This window comes from Epinephelus moara, chromosome 10 (assembly GCF_006386435.1).
Source record: "Epinephelus moara isolate mb chromosome 10, YSFRI_EMoa_1.0, whole genome shotgun sequence".
NCBI classification, from domain to species: Eukaryota; Metazoa; Chordata; class Actinopteri; order Perciformes; family Serranidae; genus Epinephelus; species Epinephelus moara.
Window position 1 is genome coordinate 13,238,337 of NC_065515.1, and position 17,178 is coordinate 13,255,514.

At 40.8% G+C, this 17,178-nt stretch overlaps 1 protein-coding gene across 1 annotated transcript in view; it reads left to right on the forward strand.

The window, feature by feature from the left end:
- unc13a (unc-13 homolog A (C. elegans)) overlaps positions 1-17,178 on the forward strand; it is a 70,623-nt gene that overhangs the window by 20,538 nt on the left and 32,907 nt on the right. Inside the window, exons 13-25 of the mRNA XM_050055801.1 lie at positions 507-553; positions 751-829; positions 5,483-5,557; positions 5,662-5,881; positions 7,665-7,892; positions 8,151-8,292; positions 10,105-10,274; positions 10,436-10,551; positions 11,457-11,620; positions 11,711-11,864; positions 13,155-13,223; positions 13,580-13,669; positions 13,908-14,042. Coding sequence (XP_049911758.1) covers positions 507-553; positions 751-829; positions 5,483-5,557; positions 5,662-5,881; positions 7,665-7,892; positions 8,151-8,292; positions 10,105-10,274; positions 10,436-10,551; positions 11,457-11,620; positions 11,711-11,864; positions 13,155-13,223; positions 13,580-13,669; positions 13,908-14,042 — 1,689 coding nt within the window. The remainder of the gene's footprint in view (positions 1-506; positions 554-750; positions 830-5,482; positions 5,558-5,661; positions 5,882-7,664; positions 7,893-8,150; positions 8,293-10,104; positions 10,275-10,435; positions 10,552-11,456; positions 11,621-11,710; positions 11,865-13,154; positions 13,224-13,579; positions 13,670-13,907; positions 14,043-17,178) is intronic.

Genomic DNA, 17,178 nt, shown 5'->3' on the forward strand with positions numbered 1-17,178 from the left:
AGTATCAGTGCCGTGTGTCATTCTTTGAACAGGCAGGCAGACAAAGAACATGTCTTTCAATAATAGAGCAGATAGAATTAGAAGAGTGATTACACGGATGGCCATCTGGCTGTAATCCACTTTTACTATGATTCTCAAACACAGAGAAGCCACTGCTGATGTCAGTAATCACCACACTCACTCAGAAAAGACACAACTCAGCTTTACCGCTCTCCTCATCTCTCCCTTTTTCTTTCTATCTCCCACTTGTACCACTGTTGTATTATTCATTTGTGAGTTCTCGGTACAATTACCGTCATTGTGGCTACAGCTGCTCGTGAATCTCAGCAACTGAAATAGTGCTTTTTGCCAAGAAACACCATAAAGTGTCTCTCGATTTTGTTGTTCTCAGTATATAAAAGCAGTAAATTCAGTACTGTAGTGTGCTATGCTTCTCATTTTTCCAGCCACAGCTCTAATGGCACCTGCTTGCCTGTCTTCCTCATCATATCTCTCTTTTTCCTCAGGCCCGAGGAGAAAGTGTTGGCATCGCCTCTCTGCTTTTGTCAGCAGGGTAAGTAGCCATGACGCTGTTACTACTACAGTCATTGAAAATCTATAATTTACCAACCCAAAGCCAAGCCCATGGCTTTAATGTCTGAATGCATTTCTCGCCTAATTGATTCGTCATGTCCAGGTCCTAGTTAACAACTGTAGCTGAAAAAATAGCTGGTGTTGAATCCTGCACATCTGTGCATGTTTTGTGTCCAGGATGGGTGGCGCTCTGTATAGCATTGACAGCATGCCAGACCTCAGGAAGAGGAAAGCTATGCCTCTCGTCCGAGATCTGGTGAGTTTCTGCACTAATCTCTTTATATTCCCCTGACTAAGAGTCTCACATCTCCCCAGTCCATCTATCACTCCACTCAGCAGTGAGAGCTCTCATCCACTAAACCTACTCTTGCTTCCTGTCTGACTCTCTGCTGCAGTTTCTCATCTTATTCTCTTTACCTATTTTCTTTCTTTACCTTTACTTCTCTTCCTCACTGTCCTTTTGTCCACTGCACTATGTCCACTATGCTAACAGACCCCAGAAAGTGCTGCAGGGCAAATAGACCACTGGCGAATCCAGAGGTTTCCTTTGACTGGCACCGCTGTTTGCTCGTTGTTGTCATGTAATAGACCTTTCATAACCCCATGCTGCCATCATCCCCGTGCCTCCCTACCAGTGCCTCCTTAGAGATAAGACAGTGAGAGATTTAATCCATGGAGGGAAAGCTGTAACTCATTCATACAAGTCACGTCCCCAGTGTGTCTTTTACTATTACACAACCTAGAAAGCACTATGGCTGTATTACCTTTACTAAAATATATATGAGCTCAGAATATGGATAGACACAAAAGGTATCATGTTTCAGGTTTTCAGAAAGACAAAAAAGGGAGGAACAGATTGACATTTTAGGGATGTCCCAAGCCGATCTCAAAGACCAGTATCGGGGCCAACCAACTGATGGGGTTCTGCTATATTGAGCTATATAGAGTCCAGTTCGGGCCTTTGTTTTACGTAACCTGGTGTTTTTTTACTCACGGAGCTTTCATGCACAGCAACACAAGTGCAGCCATCATCAACTCTCATGAGCAGGGGCCCCTCCCACAGGGAAACACTGCACTCCATAAAAGACAGCAAAATGCAGAATGAGACTGTTAACTTACGTTATTTACTGAAGTTATGAGCACTCATTTTAGCTCAGTGTAAGAAACTCTTGCTTGGTGGAGAGCAGAGTCCTGCACTGGGTCGGGTACCCGAAAAAACAGCTGATTTGGCAGAGTCCTGCACTGGGTCGGGTACCCGAAAAAACAGCTGATTTGCGGGTGGTTTTTAAAAAAACATTTTTTCCCGGGTTCGGATCTGGGTGGAAAAAATAACATGCGGGTCGGATCGCGGGTTTTAGATAAACACATCAGTCATTAGTTCGGTAAACTACAGATAACTATCTTGGTCATTGTTTACTCCCTGAGGATCGCCTCCGCTATTTCGCAACGGTCATTGGTTCAGCGTTTCACCATCTAATAACACAATTTGTGATTGGATGAGAGAGTCAACATGGCTGCCACCGTCTAACAAGCGCCGCTTCCAAAACACTAAATAATTATTTAGGTATTTGAGAAATAAGTGGATAAAACGTACAACTATCACTTTATAATGTTTCTGAAGTGTTTCCCTGATGGATTACTTCTCTCCTCGATGGATTCTAAAAACACGTGACGGCTCGTAACTGCTGAACATCGCTCTGGACAGAAAGTAAGTCTATTATTACACATGTAGCTAAAGTTCCTTTACATAGATTAAAAGTTTAAAAGCATTAAACGTAACAAACGAGTGCTTTTTACACTCGTATGGGAGAAGAACACAGAGGGTTGATGATGGAGCTGAAGTCAGGTTTTTATTGTGAGAGCTGCTTCATTCAGGTTGTTGTTTACTTACTGGCACCTTAACTGTGGCGATATGCTGTTCAATATTCAGCCAATATGACCCAAAATGATTACTTTAAATCCGGGTTACGGGTCAGGCCGCGGGTCGTGTTTCAACGGGTCGGACCGGGTTACGGTACTAATTGGCTTGATGCGCGGGTTTGCGGTTCGGGTGCGGGTTTGTACGTCGCCGGGTCGGGTCGGGGCGGATCTTGAAAACTGGACCTGTGCAGGAGTCTGGTGGAGAGACAGGAGAGACAGACGGCGGTGTAGAGCCGATGACAACCACACTCACCACGCCACTTGAGCAACAAAAGCCCCATACGAGTAATTTCTTAATTAATCCATGCAAAAGAAGTCCAAATGATGAAAATAAACATGAAACGAAACACAACTGATTCAGGCGGCAAAGGCTGCGTCAAAGCCAGCTCCTAAAGGGATAGAAACATTCTCTCAAGACAGTAGACTCACAAGTCAGTCTTTAGACGCTTTGCTTAACTAAAGACTGATGTCTTTCTCCCTGATTTTGTGTTTAGATGGGCGGATACAATTTCAGAGTTAAAAAAAACTCCCTACGTTGCAGAACCAATAGTAAATCTGCAGGGCGGTCCTTCGGTGGCTCACTGAACTCTTGTGCTCGTAAACATAGTCCGACTGCATTAAAAGTTTTAAACAAAGTCGCTGTAAGTCCTTCATTTCCACAATCTTGTAGACTGAGCACACGTTTGATAAAACGAAGCTCTCTGTGTGTTTGTTTCCTTGTGGGCGAGAAAAGGGGGGGAGCGCACGTTTCCGGGAGGGCGTGTCCTTTTCAAAAATGCAAGAGCCGTTGCTTTGTTGCCGACCGTTTTCTCCGGTGTGTTAAACACACTTTGGAAAGGAGTGTCCCCAGACTATCAGAAGGCGGAGATCTCTGATTGTCTGGTGGCGAGGCTATCAAGACAGCAACAAGGCCAAAAAGTTTTGTTATTTTATACTTTATTTGGTTAAAATAAAATAAAATAAAATAAAATAAAAAAGTAACAGCTTGGATGGAGGGAAGTTTTTTTCATAATGCACTGCAGCTCTTCAACTGTCGAGCATATAGGTCTACATTGGATAATCTTTAATAACTTTGATGTACTTATAGTATGCACTGTGCAGCTGTACTATCTAGGAAAATAGAAGTGTCAGTAGGGACTCTGTATCAGCAGATATTCAATATGAAATGACTTGGTCGGGATTGGAGGCAAAAGAAACTTGATTGGGACATCCCTATTTCTCACTGAGAATTAGAAAAGGAGACGATTGAGGAGCTGCAAGTGTGGAAACAAAGGATACAGCTTCCATTTTTGCACTTCAGTTCAGGGGCGTAGCCAGACGTTGTAAACATTCAAGGCTCAGCCCAAACCTTTTTTTGCCATTTAAGATAATACAATGTCTAAAAATCTGTACATGATTGGGAAAAATGTGATAGTTACCAAGAAAAAAAAATCATCCTGTAGAGTCCTGTCTTCATCATTCCAAACCCACTGAACAACAAATGTCGAACATGACTAATTCTTACTCTTACTCCTGGCTGTCTGATGTTACTATTATTATGTCACATAATAGAGGTAGAGTAGGAATTTGGCAGAATCAACGTTACTAATCTTGAAACCTGATTTAATATACTATGCTGGAGTACAGTTCAGCTGACAAATCCATGTGATAATAATTTTGGCTGCTCTATTAGCAAATCAAGGAAACTCAGCAATGCCAAGTAAATGTGGTCTTCAAAACTCTGAGTTGAATACAAGGCCAAACGTTGAGCATTTACTCAATTGTGTTAGATTTCCTTAGAGAATAGCATATATATTTCAGCACTTTTGAGAAAACATTCAGAGCCGGAGCCTCAGAGGCCACCCCCAGCTCTGCCCCTGCTTTAACAAATTAAATTGAACATTAGTGTACTAAATAGTGAGCTATAGTGGTGCTGGTAGGCAGAGTTTCTTTACCTTCAAACAGAGCCAGGCTAGCTGCTCCTCCATGTTTCCAGTCTTTGTGCTAAGCTCACAGGCAGCAGGCCATAGCTTAATATTTAACAGACAATTTAGAGGGGTTTCAGTGCTCTGTAACTCTCAACAAGAAAAAGAACAAGTGGACAGAATTTGTCGAAATGCTGTACTATTGCTTTAATGCAAGGAGTCGTTCTGTAGTGGAGACTAGTTGAATAGAAGTCAGCCTGGAACAGAACAGCTCTTTATATGAACTGCCATTTTCCTTCACACACCAAATCCAAGGTAATTAGCTCAGATGACTGTCTTCATTAATAAATCTTGCTGTCACAAAGAAACAGTGACTACACACTGACAGACAGTCACAGGCAGGTGCATCAATGTTTCTCTTCCTCTCTCTGTCTCTTGCTTTCACGCACACACACTCAGAACTTGTCAGTGTGTCAGGTAATTGATCGGACAGGGTGGGGTCCGGCTTAATGAGCAGTGATGGCAGCCTCCTTCATTCACCTATCAAATACTGAAGCCTGGTTGCAGCTGTGATTTTCTCGCTGTCAGAGTTTCCACATAGATTCACCTTGTTTGATTCTCCCCCCCATTGTTTTGTTGTGGATGAACATTCTTGTCTAATGACAGTAACTACAGTGTGTGCACAATGAATGCAGCCTATCTCAACACTTTTAATTCTCTGTGGAAATACTCGCCTCTTTCTTGCCTTTTTCTAATATTAAATCTCTCCCTTGTTCCTCCCACCTTCCCCGCATTGCCACAGGCTATGGTAAGTATCACCAACACCATTTGCTTGCAAAAACACTTAGGTAGTGAAGGTATACCAGTTTCCTCATCTCAACAGCAAATTGATCGCTCTTATGAAAAGAAGCACTTTAAATTCTGCAGTTGTCGCCTCTACTTTGCTCAAACTATTCAGGGGAGCATTGCCAGACAGACAGTAATAACACACATAGGCTCACAGACTGCACAGAGATTTGTCTTGATAAAGAAATAAGATATTGAGGTGGAAGAGAAGCAGACCCCTCCTCTCTCCTGTCACACAGTCCTTGGTTCAGAACTCCAGGAAGGCAGGCATCACCTCGGCCCTGACATCCAGCACGCTGCATAATGAAGAACTGGTCAGTGCTCATTTAACAGAATTAATTCAAATTATTTCACATCACGCCAAAAGTCACTTTAGAGCACTCTGCTGACCCTGAAGGTCTCTTCTGTACCCTTGTAGAAGAGTCACGTCTACAAGAAGACCCTCCAGGCCCTTATTTATCCCATCTCCTGCACCACCCCACACAATTTCGAGGTGTGGACAGCCACCACGCCCACTTACTGCTACGAGTGTGAGGGACTACTGTGGGGTATTGCTCGCCAGGGCATGCGCTGTACCGAGTGTGGAGTCAAATGCCACGAGAAGTGCCAAGATCTACTCAATGCTGATTGTCTGCAAAGTAAGTGAAATGACAAACAACATCACCCTTATTGTAGCCCCTAAAGCACTGACAAGAAGTTGGATTAAAGACATGACCATCACATGTCTCTACGTTAAAGGGACAGTTCACCCCAGAATCCAGAAAACATATTTTCCTCTTACCTGTTGTGCTATTTATTAGTCTAGATTGTACTGGTGCAAGAGTGTTGGAGATATCAGCCGTAAATGTTCTCCTATAATATAATTAGACTAGATGGCACTCTGCTTGTGGTGTGCCCAGAAACAACACCTCAACAGCAATGTCTCTCTTCAGAAATCATGACCCGGTTACTCAAGATAATCCACTGACCTTGCTGTGAGCAGTTTCATGCAGGAACTATTTCCTTTCTGCTGAGCTACACCTGCCAATCGTATCACCACACAGGAGGAAGCGTGGATCTACTCATGGACAAGAGGCTTCTGCTCACGACAGCGTGACATGTAAACATTAATGGTTTCCTCCTTTGCTGAGCTGTAACATAAGCTAGCTCAGTGGAGGCATGCATCTGCTGTTAGCTCACCACCACTACTGAGCTAGCTTATGTTAGGAGGTAGCCATTAATGTTTACATGCTACACTGTCAGGAGCACAAGCCTCTTGTCCATGAGTAGATGCACACTTCTGTCTGGATAATGATACGGTTGGCGGGTGTAGTTAAGCAGAGAGAAAATAGTTCCTACATGTTCACAACAAGTTACTTTAGATTACCTTAAGTAGCTGGGTTGTGATTTCTGGAAAGAGACATTGCTGTTGAGTTTTAAACATTTGTTTTGGCGCTTTGAGTACCACAAGCTGAGAGCTATCTAGTTCCATTATATTGGAGAGAAGGCAGACATCTCTACGGCCAATATCGCCAACATTCTGCAACTCACACCAAAACAATCTAGATAAAATAGAACTACAGGTAAGAGAAAAAAAAGTGTTTTTTGAGTTTGGGGTGAACTGTCCCTTTAAATGTAATGCTGCAGCCAGGAGACAGTTAGCTTAGCTTAGCATTAAAACTGGAAACAAGGGAGAACAGTTAGCTCTATCCAAAGGCTAGCTTCATGTTTACAGTACAGTTGTAAGAGTGCTATAAATCATCTCATCTAACTCTTGGCAAGAAAACGAATAAGTGAATTTCCCAACATGTAATTATTAATTAAAGTGTAACTGTGAAAATACTGCTTGGCCCAAGATGGGACACATCAGAGCTAAAGCTTCGATGCCACGTATTAATGCAATGGTCCCTGAGAAAGGATGCTAGAATATAGCATACAATTCACAATTGATTTACAGTAGCTGAACAACCAGTTGCTGACTTTATGTTTTCGATGTATCATTGTGTCAGTGCTTTTTTTATTATTAATAATAGTAAACTATCTGGTCCATCTATTTCCTCTTATCGCTATTTGTCAATGCCAAGCACAGCGTCCTCCTACTGTCTTATTTTCCTTGTTTTCTTGAGAGGATATTAAAAGCCATTTGTCTTTTGTTGTCATCCGCCTCTCTTTTCCATCCCTCTTTTACTCAGCGTTTTACAGCTCTGCAAATGTGTCCGCCTCTCATTCATGAAATATTGCAACGTTTTTCATAACCTACAGTCTTCTTCTCTGCTCTTTGTTTTAAATGTTCCTATGACTCGTAGAAGTGTCCTCCATGCAATTTTCTGCTCCGTTATTCTTATCACTCATGGCTGTATGGCAACTATGAAACAGCTTTCATATGATACCACCTCTATTTGTTTTTCATCTAATCCTTTTCTTTCACGTTGTTATTTTCAGGAGCAGCAGAGAAGAGCTCCAAACACGGCGCCGAGGACCGAACCCAGAACATCATCATGGTTCTCAAAGACCGCATGAAGATCCGCGAGAGAAACAAACCCGAGATCTTCGAACTCATCCAGGAGGTGTTCGCCATCGTCAAGGCCACCCACGTCACCCACATGAAGCAGATCAAACAGAGCGTGCTCGATGGCACCTCTAAGTGGTCGGCCAAGATCAGCATCACAGGTGAGATTGGACTCATATTAATGCAGTACAGTAGCTTTGAACGGACCTGGCTGACACTGTCAACATCAAAGTCGGGGGGGACGGCATGTGTCAGGTGTTTGTGTCTATAAAAAGAGACAAGCTGGCGTTTGTATGAAGAGAGCACAGGTGGCGTTTGTGGGGCAGTAGAGCAGAGGGTCAGATGATTTAACAGGCATCTGTTTGCATCAAACACACACACACACTAACCAGCTTGACTTTTTTTCTTCTTCCTCCTAGTGTTGTGTGCCCAGGGTCTACAAGCCAAGGATAAAACCGGCTCCAGTGATCCTTATGTCACCGTCCAGGTGGGAAAAACCAAAAAGAGGACCAAGACCATCTACGGCAACCTCAACCCTGTCTGGGAGGAGACGTTTAACTTGTGAGTGAAGACCTCCTGGACACATATGTGACATTTGTCAGAGTTAGGGCTGCAAATAATGATTATTTTCACGATAATGTTTTAAATAATAAATAAATGATAAATTAAAAAAATGTAATTATTAAAAATTAAAAATATATTTTTCCAGTTATCTTTTTTTTTTTTAGCCAATTTAAAGTCATATATTAGTATAAATACTTATCACCATTTCTTTAAAGCCCAAAGTGACATCCCCAACCAAAGGTTTTTAAGATACAATGATAGAAAACAGAGAAAATGAGCAAACTGACACATCTAAGAAGCTTTAACCAGCAGTTTGGCATTTTGGCTTCATAAAGCACGTAAAGGAATAATTGATTCTGATCATTTTAGTTAACTGATGAATTTTAATCACCCAAACCCTCAACCTATAGACCAAATCACAATGTTAGTTAAAATTTCCAGGTGGAAAACCCCCATGTCACGTACATAACATGAAGTGGCGCTGAGCAAACACTTCCTTAACTGATTAGTTTTTAGCCACCTAAAAGAAATCTATTTTAAGTCATTTTAATTAGTTTAAGGGTACGCTATACTTAGAATATTTTCATTGCTTTACAATGCCATCAAGCCTTTTCCAATGGGAAACTAAAGCCGTTATCTCCATGCCACCAGACTCCATTGAGAAAAACAGTAATTTTACTTTGCAGAACACAGGAACTGCTGGTTAACCGCAGCCTTAATTGGTTAGTGTGTAAGGTACAGTAGAGAAAATATTCCAAATATAGCTTACAGTGATATTGATTTTAATTGGTGGACAATTCAGAAAAATAAAACTGCAGTTGGCCTACATTGCTTCACTTGCATGCAGGTATATTTGGTTTATCAAAGATGCTAGCAGAGCATCACAGTACATAAAATAAGCAAAGCAGAAATGTCAGAAAGGTCCAACCCCCTGTTTAACTATATATTTTTAAACATTATAGTTACAGCTAACCCTTTCACATATCTCTGCAATAGAAATCCATCACCAGTTCTCGACTTGGAAATGATTGTTGATAGTGTAAGATGAGATTTATTTTCATGAGGACGTGTCCAGTAGATTGTTTTTCTCTGTTCATTATTTTGCATCTACATAATGAACTACATTCATATAATGTTTGATTTTATTTTTGCTCTTTACATTAAATTTGGAAGTATTTAATATCGCGCACCTTACATGCAGATAATGAGAGTTAGTTTGGCGGAGAGATATATATATAAAATGTGAGATGCTACTATTGTCGACGTTCAGTTGTCCTACATTCTTTTTTGGACATTAAAGTGGATCAAGTTACACAGAGAAGCTGCCCCCGTGCTCTTACTTCACCCACAGCCCTTTGATGGGTGATTCAGTAACTAGTAAGGTTATAGGTGAGACATGAGAGAGAAACCTGCCTTACATTAACATGACATCACAGTGATTCAGTCTGTAGACTGTATCACTAGAAATGCATTGTTAGGCAACAGCATGTGTCTATGTTTACTTCCTGTCAGCTGATGTCATTCACATACACTGCAAAATATTCAAACAGTTAATACATAAGGACCCATTTAGACTGTTAATGTTGAATGTTTGAAGTTTGAATCGGCACATAGTTGTCACACTGATGCATTTAAACATTTCTATCTGCTTTCTGTTGTTTGAATGAAATGTATTTAGATTTATTGAAGGTGTTTCTTTCCCACTCTTTTGATTTTTAATGAGTCATGATAGTAATTCATCTGGTCTTCTTGGCCACCTCTCAATGTAACTGCTATATTTAGCTGTTGCTGACTTTGTGTGTGTTTCAGTGAATGCCACAACTCCTCGGACCGCATCAAGGTGCGAGTGTGGGATGAGGACGACGACATTAAGTCCCGTGTGAAGCAGAAGTTCAAGCGCGAGTCGGACGACTTCCTCGGTCAAACTATCATCGAGGTCCGCACTCTGAGCGGAGAGATGGACGTCTGGTACAATCTGGGTCAGTTGAATCACACTATTGAACTTATACAGATATATACTGTATTGGCATCACAGCTATCAGCTCACGTCACTTCACAGTTACATGACTGAACTAACCTTTCTGATTTAGATGTTTTCAGTTCTGTAACTGTGCTGCTGTGTATCTTGTGCTCTTCACAGACAAGCGTACAGACAAGTCAGCTGTGTCCGGGGCTATTCGGATGCACATTAATGTGGAGATCAAAGGAGAGGAGACGGTCGCCCCCTATCACGTCCAGTACACCTGTTTGCATGAGGTAAGCTCAGTGTGTTGTTTGTTTGAAGAGACAGAAAGTAATAAAATACATCTATTCAAGAGTCATACTTATACTGTTCTGAGGTACTTGTGTTTTATAAGTGCATATCTGAGACTTAATACCTTCAAGGTGCTGCTACATCTTAGGGAACATTTTTAATTCATTAAAAAACACTTTCTACAGACACTGCACATTGGTGGCAGATTGGACATTTAAATAAAAATAAATAACGAGACCCTTTTTTATCAATTCATTACTGTTGTTACTTTGGGTTTTATAGTATTTTTTCTACCACTGTCTTTGTATGAGTATCTCTGTGCAGAGTCATCCTAATGATCCATGCCAAACAGGTTAATAAAGTTGACTGATGTTCAGATCTAGTCCTAATGAATCTTAAGTTAATACTCCATGAAGTTTGCTTTGCTCTCACAACGTAAAGACCACTTCCAACAGCAAAGACATCAGACACATTTCTAGCCTGGCTCTGTGCGGAAGACTCTGCTGATTGATTGCAGCCCAATCACAGCCTTGTATGGAGTCATTACTCGGCCCATTACTCAACAGAGCATATTAGCTGAACCTTAACAGACAAATGACCACTGTTATTGCTGCACGTAAGTGGCCATAAACCACGTAGCCAACTTTTTACAGCAGCAAAACGCGTCATGGTTGAGTAGTCAAGACAGCACCACGCGTTGGCCTCGTAATGTTGTTTAATGGATATTTATGTAGCACGGCCATTTAAAGACAAACGGATCATAGGTTGTGATCTGCTGTGTTTTTGTACAATGAATGACATATGGAAACTTGATTACAACTGAGAGATGTGCAAATGCTGACAAAGCATTGGTTTTTTTTATACCTTTAAATCTCATTCTAACTCTTTCCTATTTTCCTCTGTGTAGAACCTTTTCCACTATGTGACAGATATCCAGAACAACGGTGTGGTGAAGATCCCCGATGCCAAAGGAGATGACGCATGGAAGGTCTACTTTGAGGAGACGCCCCAGGAGATTGTAGATGAGTTTGCCATGCGTTACGGAGTGGAGTCCATCTACCAGGCCATGACGTACGTCACCGTCTGAAAGCCTGACTCTGTGTTTTTATTTATCAAGCTCTCTGTAAAGTATGTACTTACACATCTCTCCCTCTTTCACAGTCACTTTGCCTGCCTATCATCCAAGTACATGTGCCCAGGTGTGCCTGCAGTAATGAGTACCCTACTGGCTAACATCAATGCCTACTACGCTCACACCACCCAGGCAACAAACAACGTATCTGCCTCTGACCGCTTCGCTGCCTCTAACTTTGGAGTGAGTCGCTGCAGAAGCACTTAGCAAATCAATAAATGCTGTTACATTAATTAAATCCAACAATAAGGCTTTTACAAAAACTATAATATCATAATTTTCTTAAAAAAGTAGCGTGTGTCTGTGCTTCGCAAACAAAAGGCAACAACAACTTGAGGGAATTTCCTCAAATTTGGCACAAAAGTCCACTTGGATTTAACAAAGAACTGATTAGATGTTGTTGGTCAAAGGTCAAGGTCACTGTGACCTTGCATACATATTATTGTCATTAATGTGATACCTTAAGTTCTTCAGGGAATTTCTTCAAATTTGGCACAAACATCTACTTGGACTTAATGGTGAACTAATAAGATTTTGGCTGTCTAAGGTCCAGGTCATTGCGACCTCATCTGTCCCTTTCTCGTTAAAGAGATATCTCAAGGTCTTGAGAGAATTTCATTAAATTTGGCACAAATGTCCACTTGGACTCAACGGTGAACTGATTAGATGTTGTTGGTCAAAGGTCCAGGTCGTCTGTCTCTTCTCATTAATGTGTTATCTCAAGGTCTTGAGGGAATTCCTTCAACTTTGGCACAAACGTCCACTTGGAATTAACAATGAACTGATTAGATTTTGGTGGTCAAAGGTCCAGGTCACTTTGACCTCCCGTCTGTCTCATTTTCATGAACGCAATATCAAATCAAATCAAAATCAAATCAATTTTATTTATATGGCACTTTTCATACAACAGTAACACAAAGTGCCTCACAGAGGTTAAAAACAACAATCTCAAGACTCAAGAAGACTCAACAATCTCAATCTCAAGAAGGCCTTTAGGAAATGTCTTCAATTTGGCACAAACATCCACTTGGACTCAACAATGAACTGATTAGATTTTGGTGGTCAAAGGTCAAGGTCACTGTTACCTCACAAAACATGTTTTCACCATAACTCAAGAATTCATACTAATTATGACAAATTTCCACACAAATTAAGATGAAGCGATGACATTTGATATCCAGAAGGTCAAAGGTCAACTTCAGTGTGACATCATACTGTTTTCTGGCCATTATCTATATAACTTATATCTTATAACTCAGGAACAAAAGGGGAGACATTGGGTCAGATACTGAATTGGTGACACTACTTTTGGGTGTCCACCTTAAAACTGTGGTGATTGTATAGATCATCTGTGCTGCCAGGTTGAAGATGTGTGTAAACATCTATGTTTTATACACTGCTTTTATATTTAAGCAGTGTGGTGTGTCTGCTATGTGTTTGGTAATGTTGAAATCTGTGTTGTGATTCCCACAGAAAGAGCGATTTGTCAAGCTTCTGGACCAGCTCCACAACTCCCTGCGCATTGACCTGTCCATGTACCGCGTAAGTTTGCCGTCCATCGTACTGTCTGCACTCACATATAAACCACTAACAGTGGCGACATAGTCAAACTGCATGATAGAACATCAACAGCGAACCATCACCTCCCCTCTTTTTCTGTACTGTACTTCTCCCTTCCTTTTCTCTGCCAACTTTCTCTTTGTGAGAAAAACAAAGCAGGACGTGTTAATTAGACTGACAGCTCCTCTGAAACATGCACAGACACATTCAGGAAACACTGCACACCCACGCAGTAATAAGTGTTGCCTATGCTGAATCGTGCCGCACAAAACACACAGTGGACAAAGATGGATGTGATGTCATGTGTTGTGCCTCACTGTAATTTTTTTTTTGTGCAGAACAATTTCCCTGCCAGCAGTCCCGAGAGGCTGCAGGACCTCAAGTCCACAGTAGACCTCCTCACCAGTATCACCTTCTTCAGAATGAAGGTACCAGCCCTTCCTTTTCTTCTGTATTTTATACGCTCCATCTACCCATCAGACTGTCATCTTGCTCAGTGTGTTACACCAACAGGATGTAATGGACTTCATCCACAACTTCCTCTTTACTCTAAATTGATTTCTCTTCTTGATAAAGATGAACACAAAGACAGTTCTCACATGCCATAATTTGACGAACTAATTTCAGTGCACTTGCCCACTTTAACAGTTTCTCTTTTGTGCTCAGGTCCAAGAGCTTCAGTCTCCTCCCAGAGCCAGCCAGGTAGTGAAGGACTGTGTCAAAGCCTGTCTCAACTCCACCTACGAGTACATCTTTAATAACTGTCATGAGCTGTACAGCCGCGAGTATCAGACAGACCCGGTAAGAAGCAGCAATTTACTGAATATCTGTGTAGGTGTGACTGAATGTCTGTCTCTCTCTTTCTCCCTCTCGAAATGTTCAAATTTCAGGTTGGTTTTTTGGCATGACCATAATTGTCCGTTGCCAACAGTCATGTAATTATAATATTTCCAAGTGTAAGAAAATAAGAGACAAAAAAATGTTTTTCTTTTTGCCAAGCTACATTGTCCTTGATATAAAAGAAGAAACTAAACGCAAAACATACATTTTTTTTAAATGTATGTTTTCATTTCATTTTCATCAACTTGATATCTCAAAAACACCTTAGAAAAATTTCCTCAAATTTGGCACAAACGCTCACTTGGACTTAACAATGAACTGATTTGATGTTGGTGGTCAAAAGTCAAGGTCACTGTGACCTCGTCCGTCCCTTTCCCGTGAACCTGATATCTTAAGAATGCCTCAAGGGATTTTCAACAATTTTGGCACAAAGATCCTCTTGGACTCAGCGATGACCTGATTAGATTTTGGTGGTCAAAGGTCAAGGTCACAGTTACCTTGCGTCCATCTCATTCTCATGAACACAATATCTTAAGAACGCCTTGAGGGAATTTCTTCAAATTTGGCATAAACGTCCACTTGGACTCAACAATGAACTTATTAGGTGTTCGTGGTCAAAGATCCTTATTTATAGTCTTTTGCTACATGTTTCCAGTCTTGGGCGTCCAGTTTTTACATTTCAGCTTGTGACACCTGCTAGTGTAGTTGTTTCTGGTTGTTGCGGGTACTCCCTCTACTTAGGAGAGGCCACTGCTGGGCAGTTCATTCATTCATTGCAAGGGTGACATTCACGTAGCATACATACATTGCTGAATCTCATACCTCCATTGTATACACGCCTTTTAAACTAGGGACTACTGTTTAATAGTGCAAGGAAAGTGTCCCAGTGGTCTTCCAGCCCCTTATTGAAGTCTTTCTTTTCTGCCAGTTCCATGTTTAGTAATTCCAGGTATTCCTTCAGCCAAGAGTCCCTTGTGAAGCAGGCTGCTTTACTCTCCTTCCAGATTAGAAGAATTAGTCTCTTAGTAAGGCAAGACAAGGCAAGGCAATTTTATTTATATAGCACCATTCATACACAAGGCAATTCAATGTGCTTTACAAGAGAAATTCATTAAAATAAAACATTAAAGGAACAATAAAATTGTGTAGATAAGCAACCCAGTGTCTACAGGTGCTCGACAGTTACTCCGACATTATTGTCCAACCTCAGGCCCAGCAAGCATACTTTGGGGCACACTGGGAAATTGACATTGAAAAACTCTGACATAAGAGATATCACTACTAACCAGAGTGTTTTAACAGCTGGACAGTCGCAGAGTAAGTGAATTAAAGTAGCTCAGTTGCAACAATTATGCCAGCAGAAATCTTGATGTTTGTCATCCATCTTGGATAATCTAACAGGAGTAATATATATGCTCTGCACAGAATCTTATATTGTATAATCCTAAATCTCACACATTTAGAAGATCTCAAAGCCGACCTCCAAGTTATGTTCCACTGGGACGCAGTCAGAGATGTATTTAGGTCATACTCCCAAGCCAGCTGGACAGAAAAATATACATTATGGGCCGTATGGACATTAAATTATAGATATCTGAGACCACACCTCTTGCCAGAGTTGCCTTCTTTAGAATCTGACCCACTCTGGACACGACCCACCCTCTCCCTCTTCACATCTTATTTAAATAGAAGATAAGTGAGCATATGTTAGGAAGTGAGAGTCCAAGAGGCCAAACTGATTTTTAAGTTGTTGAAATGGTAACATATTTCGCCCACATTAGGTATGTAAATTTATCTGTGAGTGCCGGTGTTCTGTTTGTTTTTGGATCCTTGCCACAACCATGCACTTCTATGTGTTGCTTAAGATTTTGAGGTTGTGCAGGCTGCTCTTTTTTATCATATTTCCCTCAGACTGACATAAAATTGTCGAGTAAGTATTGAATTTAATTGTTGTCATAGTACTGGTATTTGAGTTTTATTTTAGCATATAAAACGTATTTATTATCTCTTTATCAGTAGTAGGTAGAGTACTTAAAATCCATACTTAGATAAAAGTGCAAAAAAAAGGGACTCAAGTAAACAAATAAGGGTAGCCTATATTTGATTTGATTTCTTTATTTAAGTGTCATGCTTTAAAGAAGCCCAGCCCTTATGGGCTTATAAGACACTTTATCTCAAAAACAGAAACAATGATCAAACATACAAGTTGGAAACAACCAAGATACAAAACAAATGTACAATAATACAGATGTACAATAGTAGAACGTAAACACAACAGTCCTCATGATTAGGACAGTGAAGCCTAATCTAATCCATTGATATATCTCACTTAAAGAGCAAGGATTGCCTTCTATTCCAGGCTTTGAAAATAAAATTAGCAGTCTTAAAAACCTCAGTCTTAAATAACCACTCCAACTTCTGACCATCATCCGCCCAAAATAAATCAGCTTTTTGTTTTTGCATTTCATTTTTGCATTACAGTTGAGACTCTCCATCTCTTCTTCTACCCCTCTCTTCGTTATCATAAAATCAAGGATTAACATACATGAATTATTTGTCGTAGGTGTCCATTGATTGATGTACTTCTCTTTTTCTTTGGCTGTAATTTGTTTCACTGTCTCAGAAGGAACAAGCAGCATAAATAACTGCCAAACTCCAAACTCACTGAAAGACCTGATTTACTAATCATTTACAAACTGGCCAGCCGTTTTCTTCATAAATAACTATTACAAGGAGTAATTAAAATGTTATCTCCTTTGCTTTATTTCTGGGTTTTTGCACTGTGCTGGAATTGCATTGAGTGCGTGCTCGCATGTGTCGTGCGTCTGTGTGTGGTGAGTCCCCATTATCCTCTCAGTCTGGGCAGGCCAGGCTCTCCCATCCATCACTCCTGCATCGGATTTCAACAGTTATTTCTAGAACTTGCTTTGAGTCCTCATTAAAGCGCCAGCTCCATTCAGACTCCCTCGTGAATTTCAAATAAGCATTTTTCCCTTTGAATAAAACATTTCATCCTAAGGGACGTTGCTATATTTTGTTGAAATCTCTGCAAGATCATTCTTCACTCTTCAGCCCCTGCAGTGTTCGGCTTAGTTTT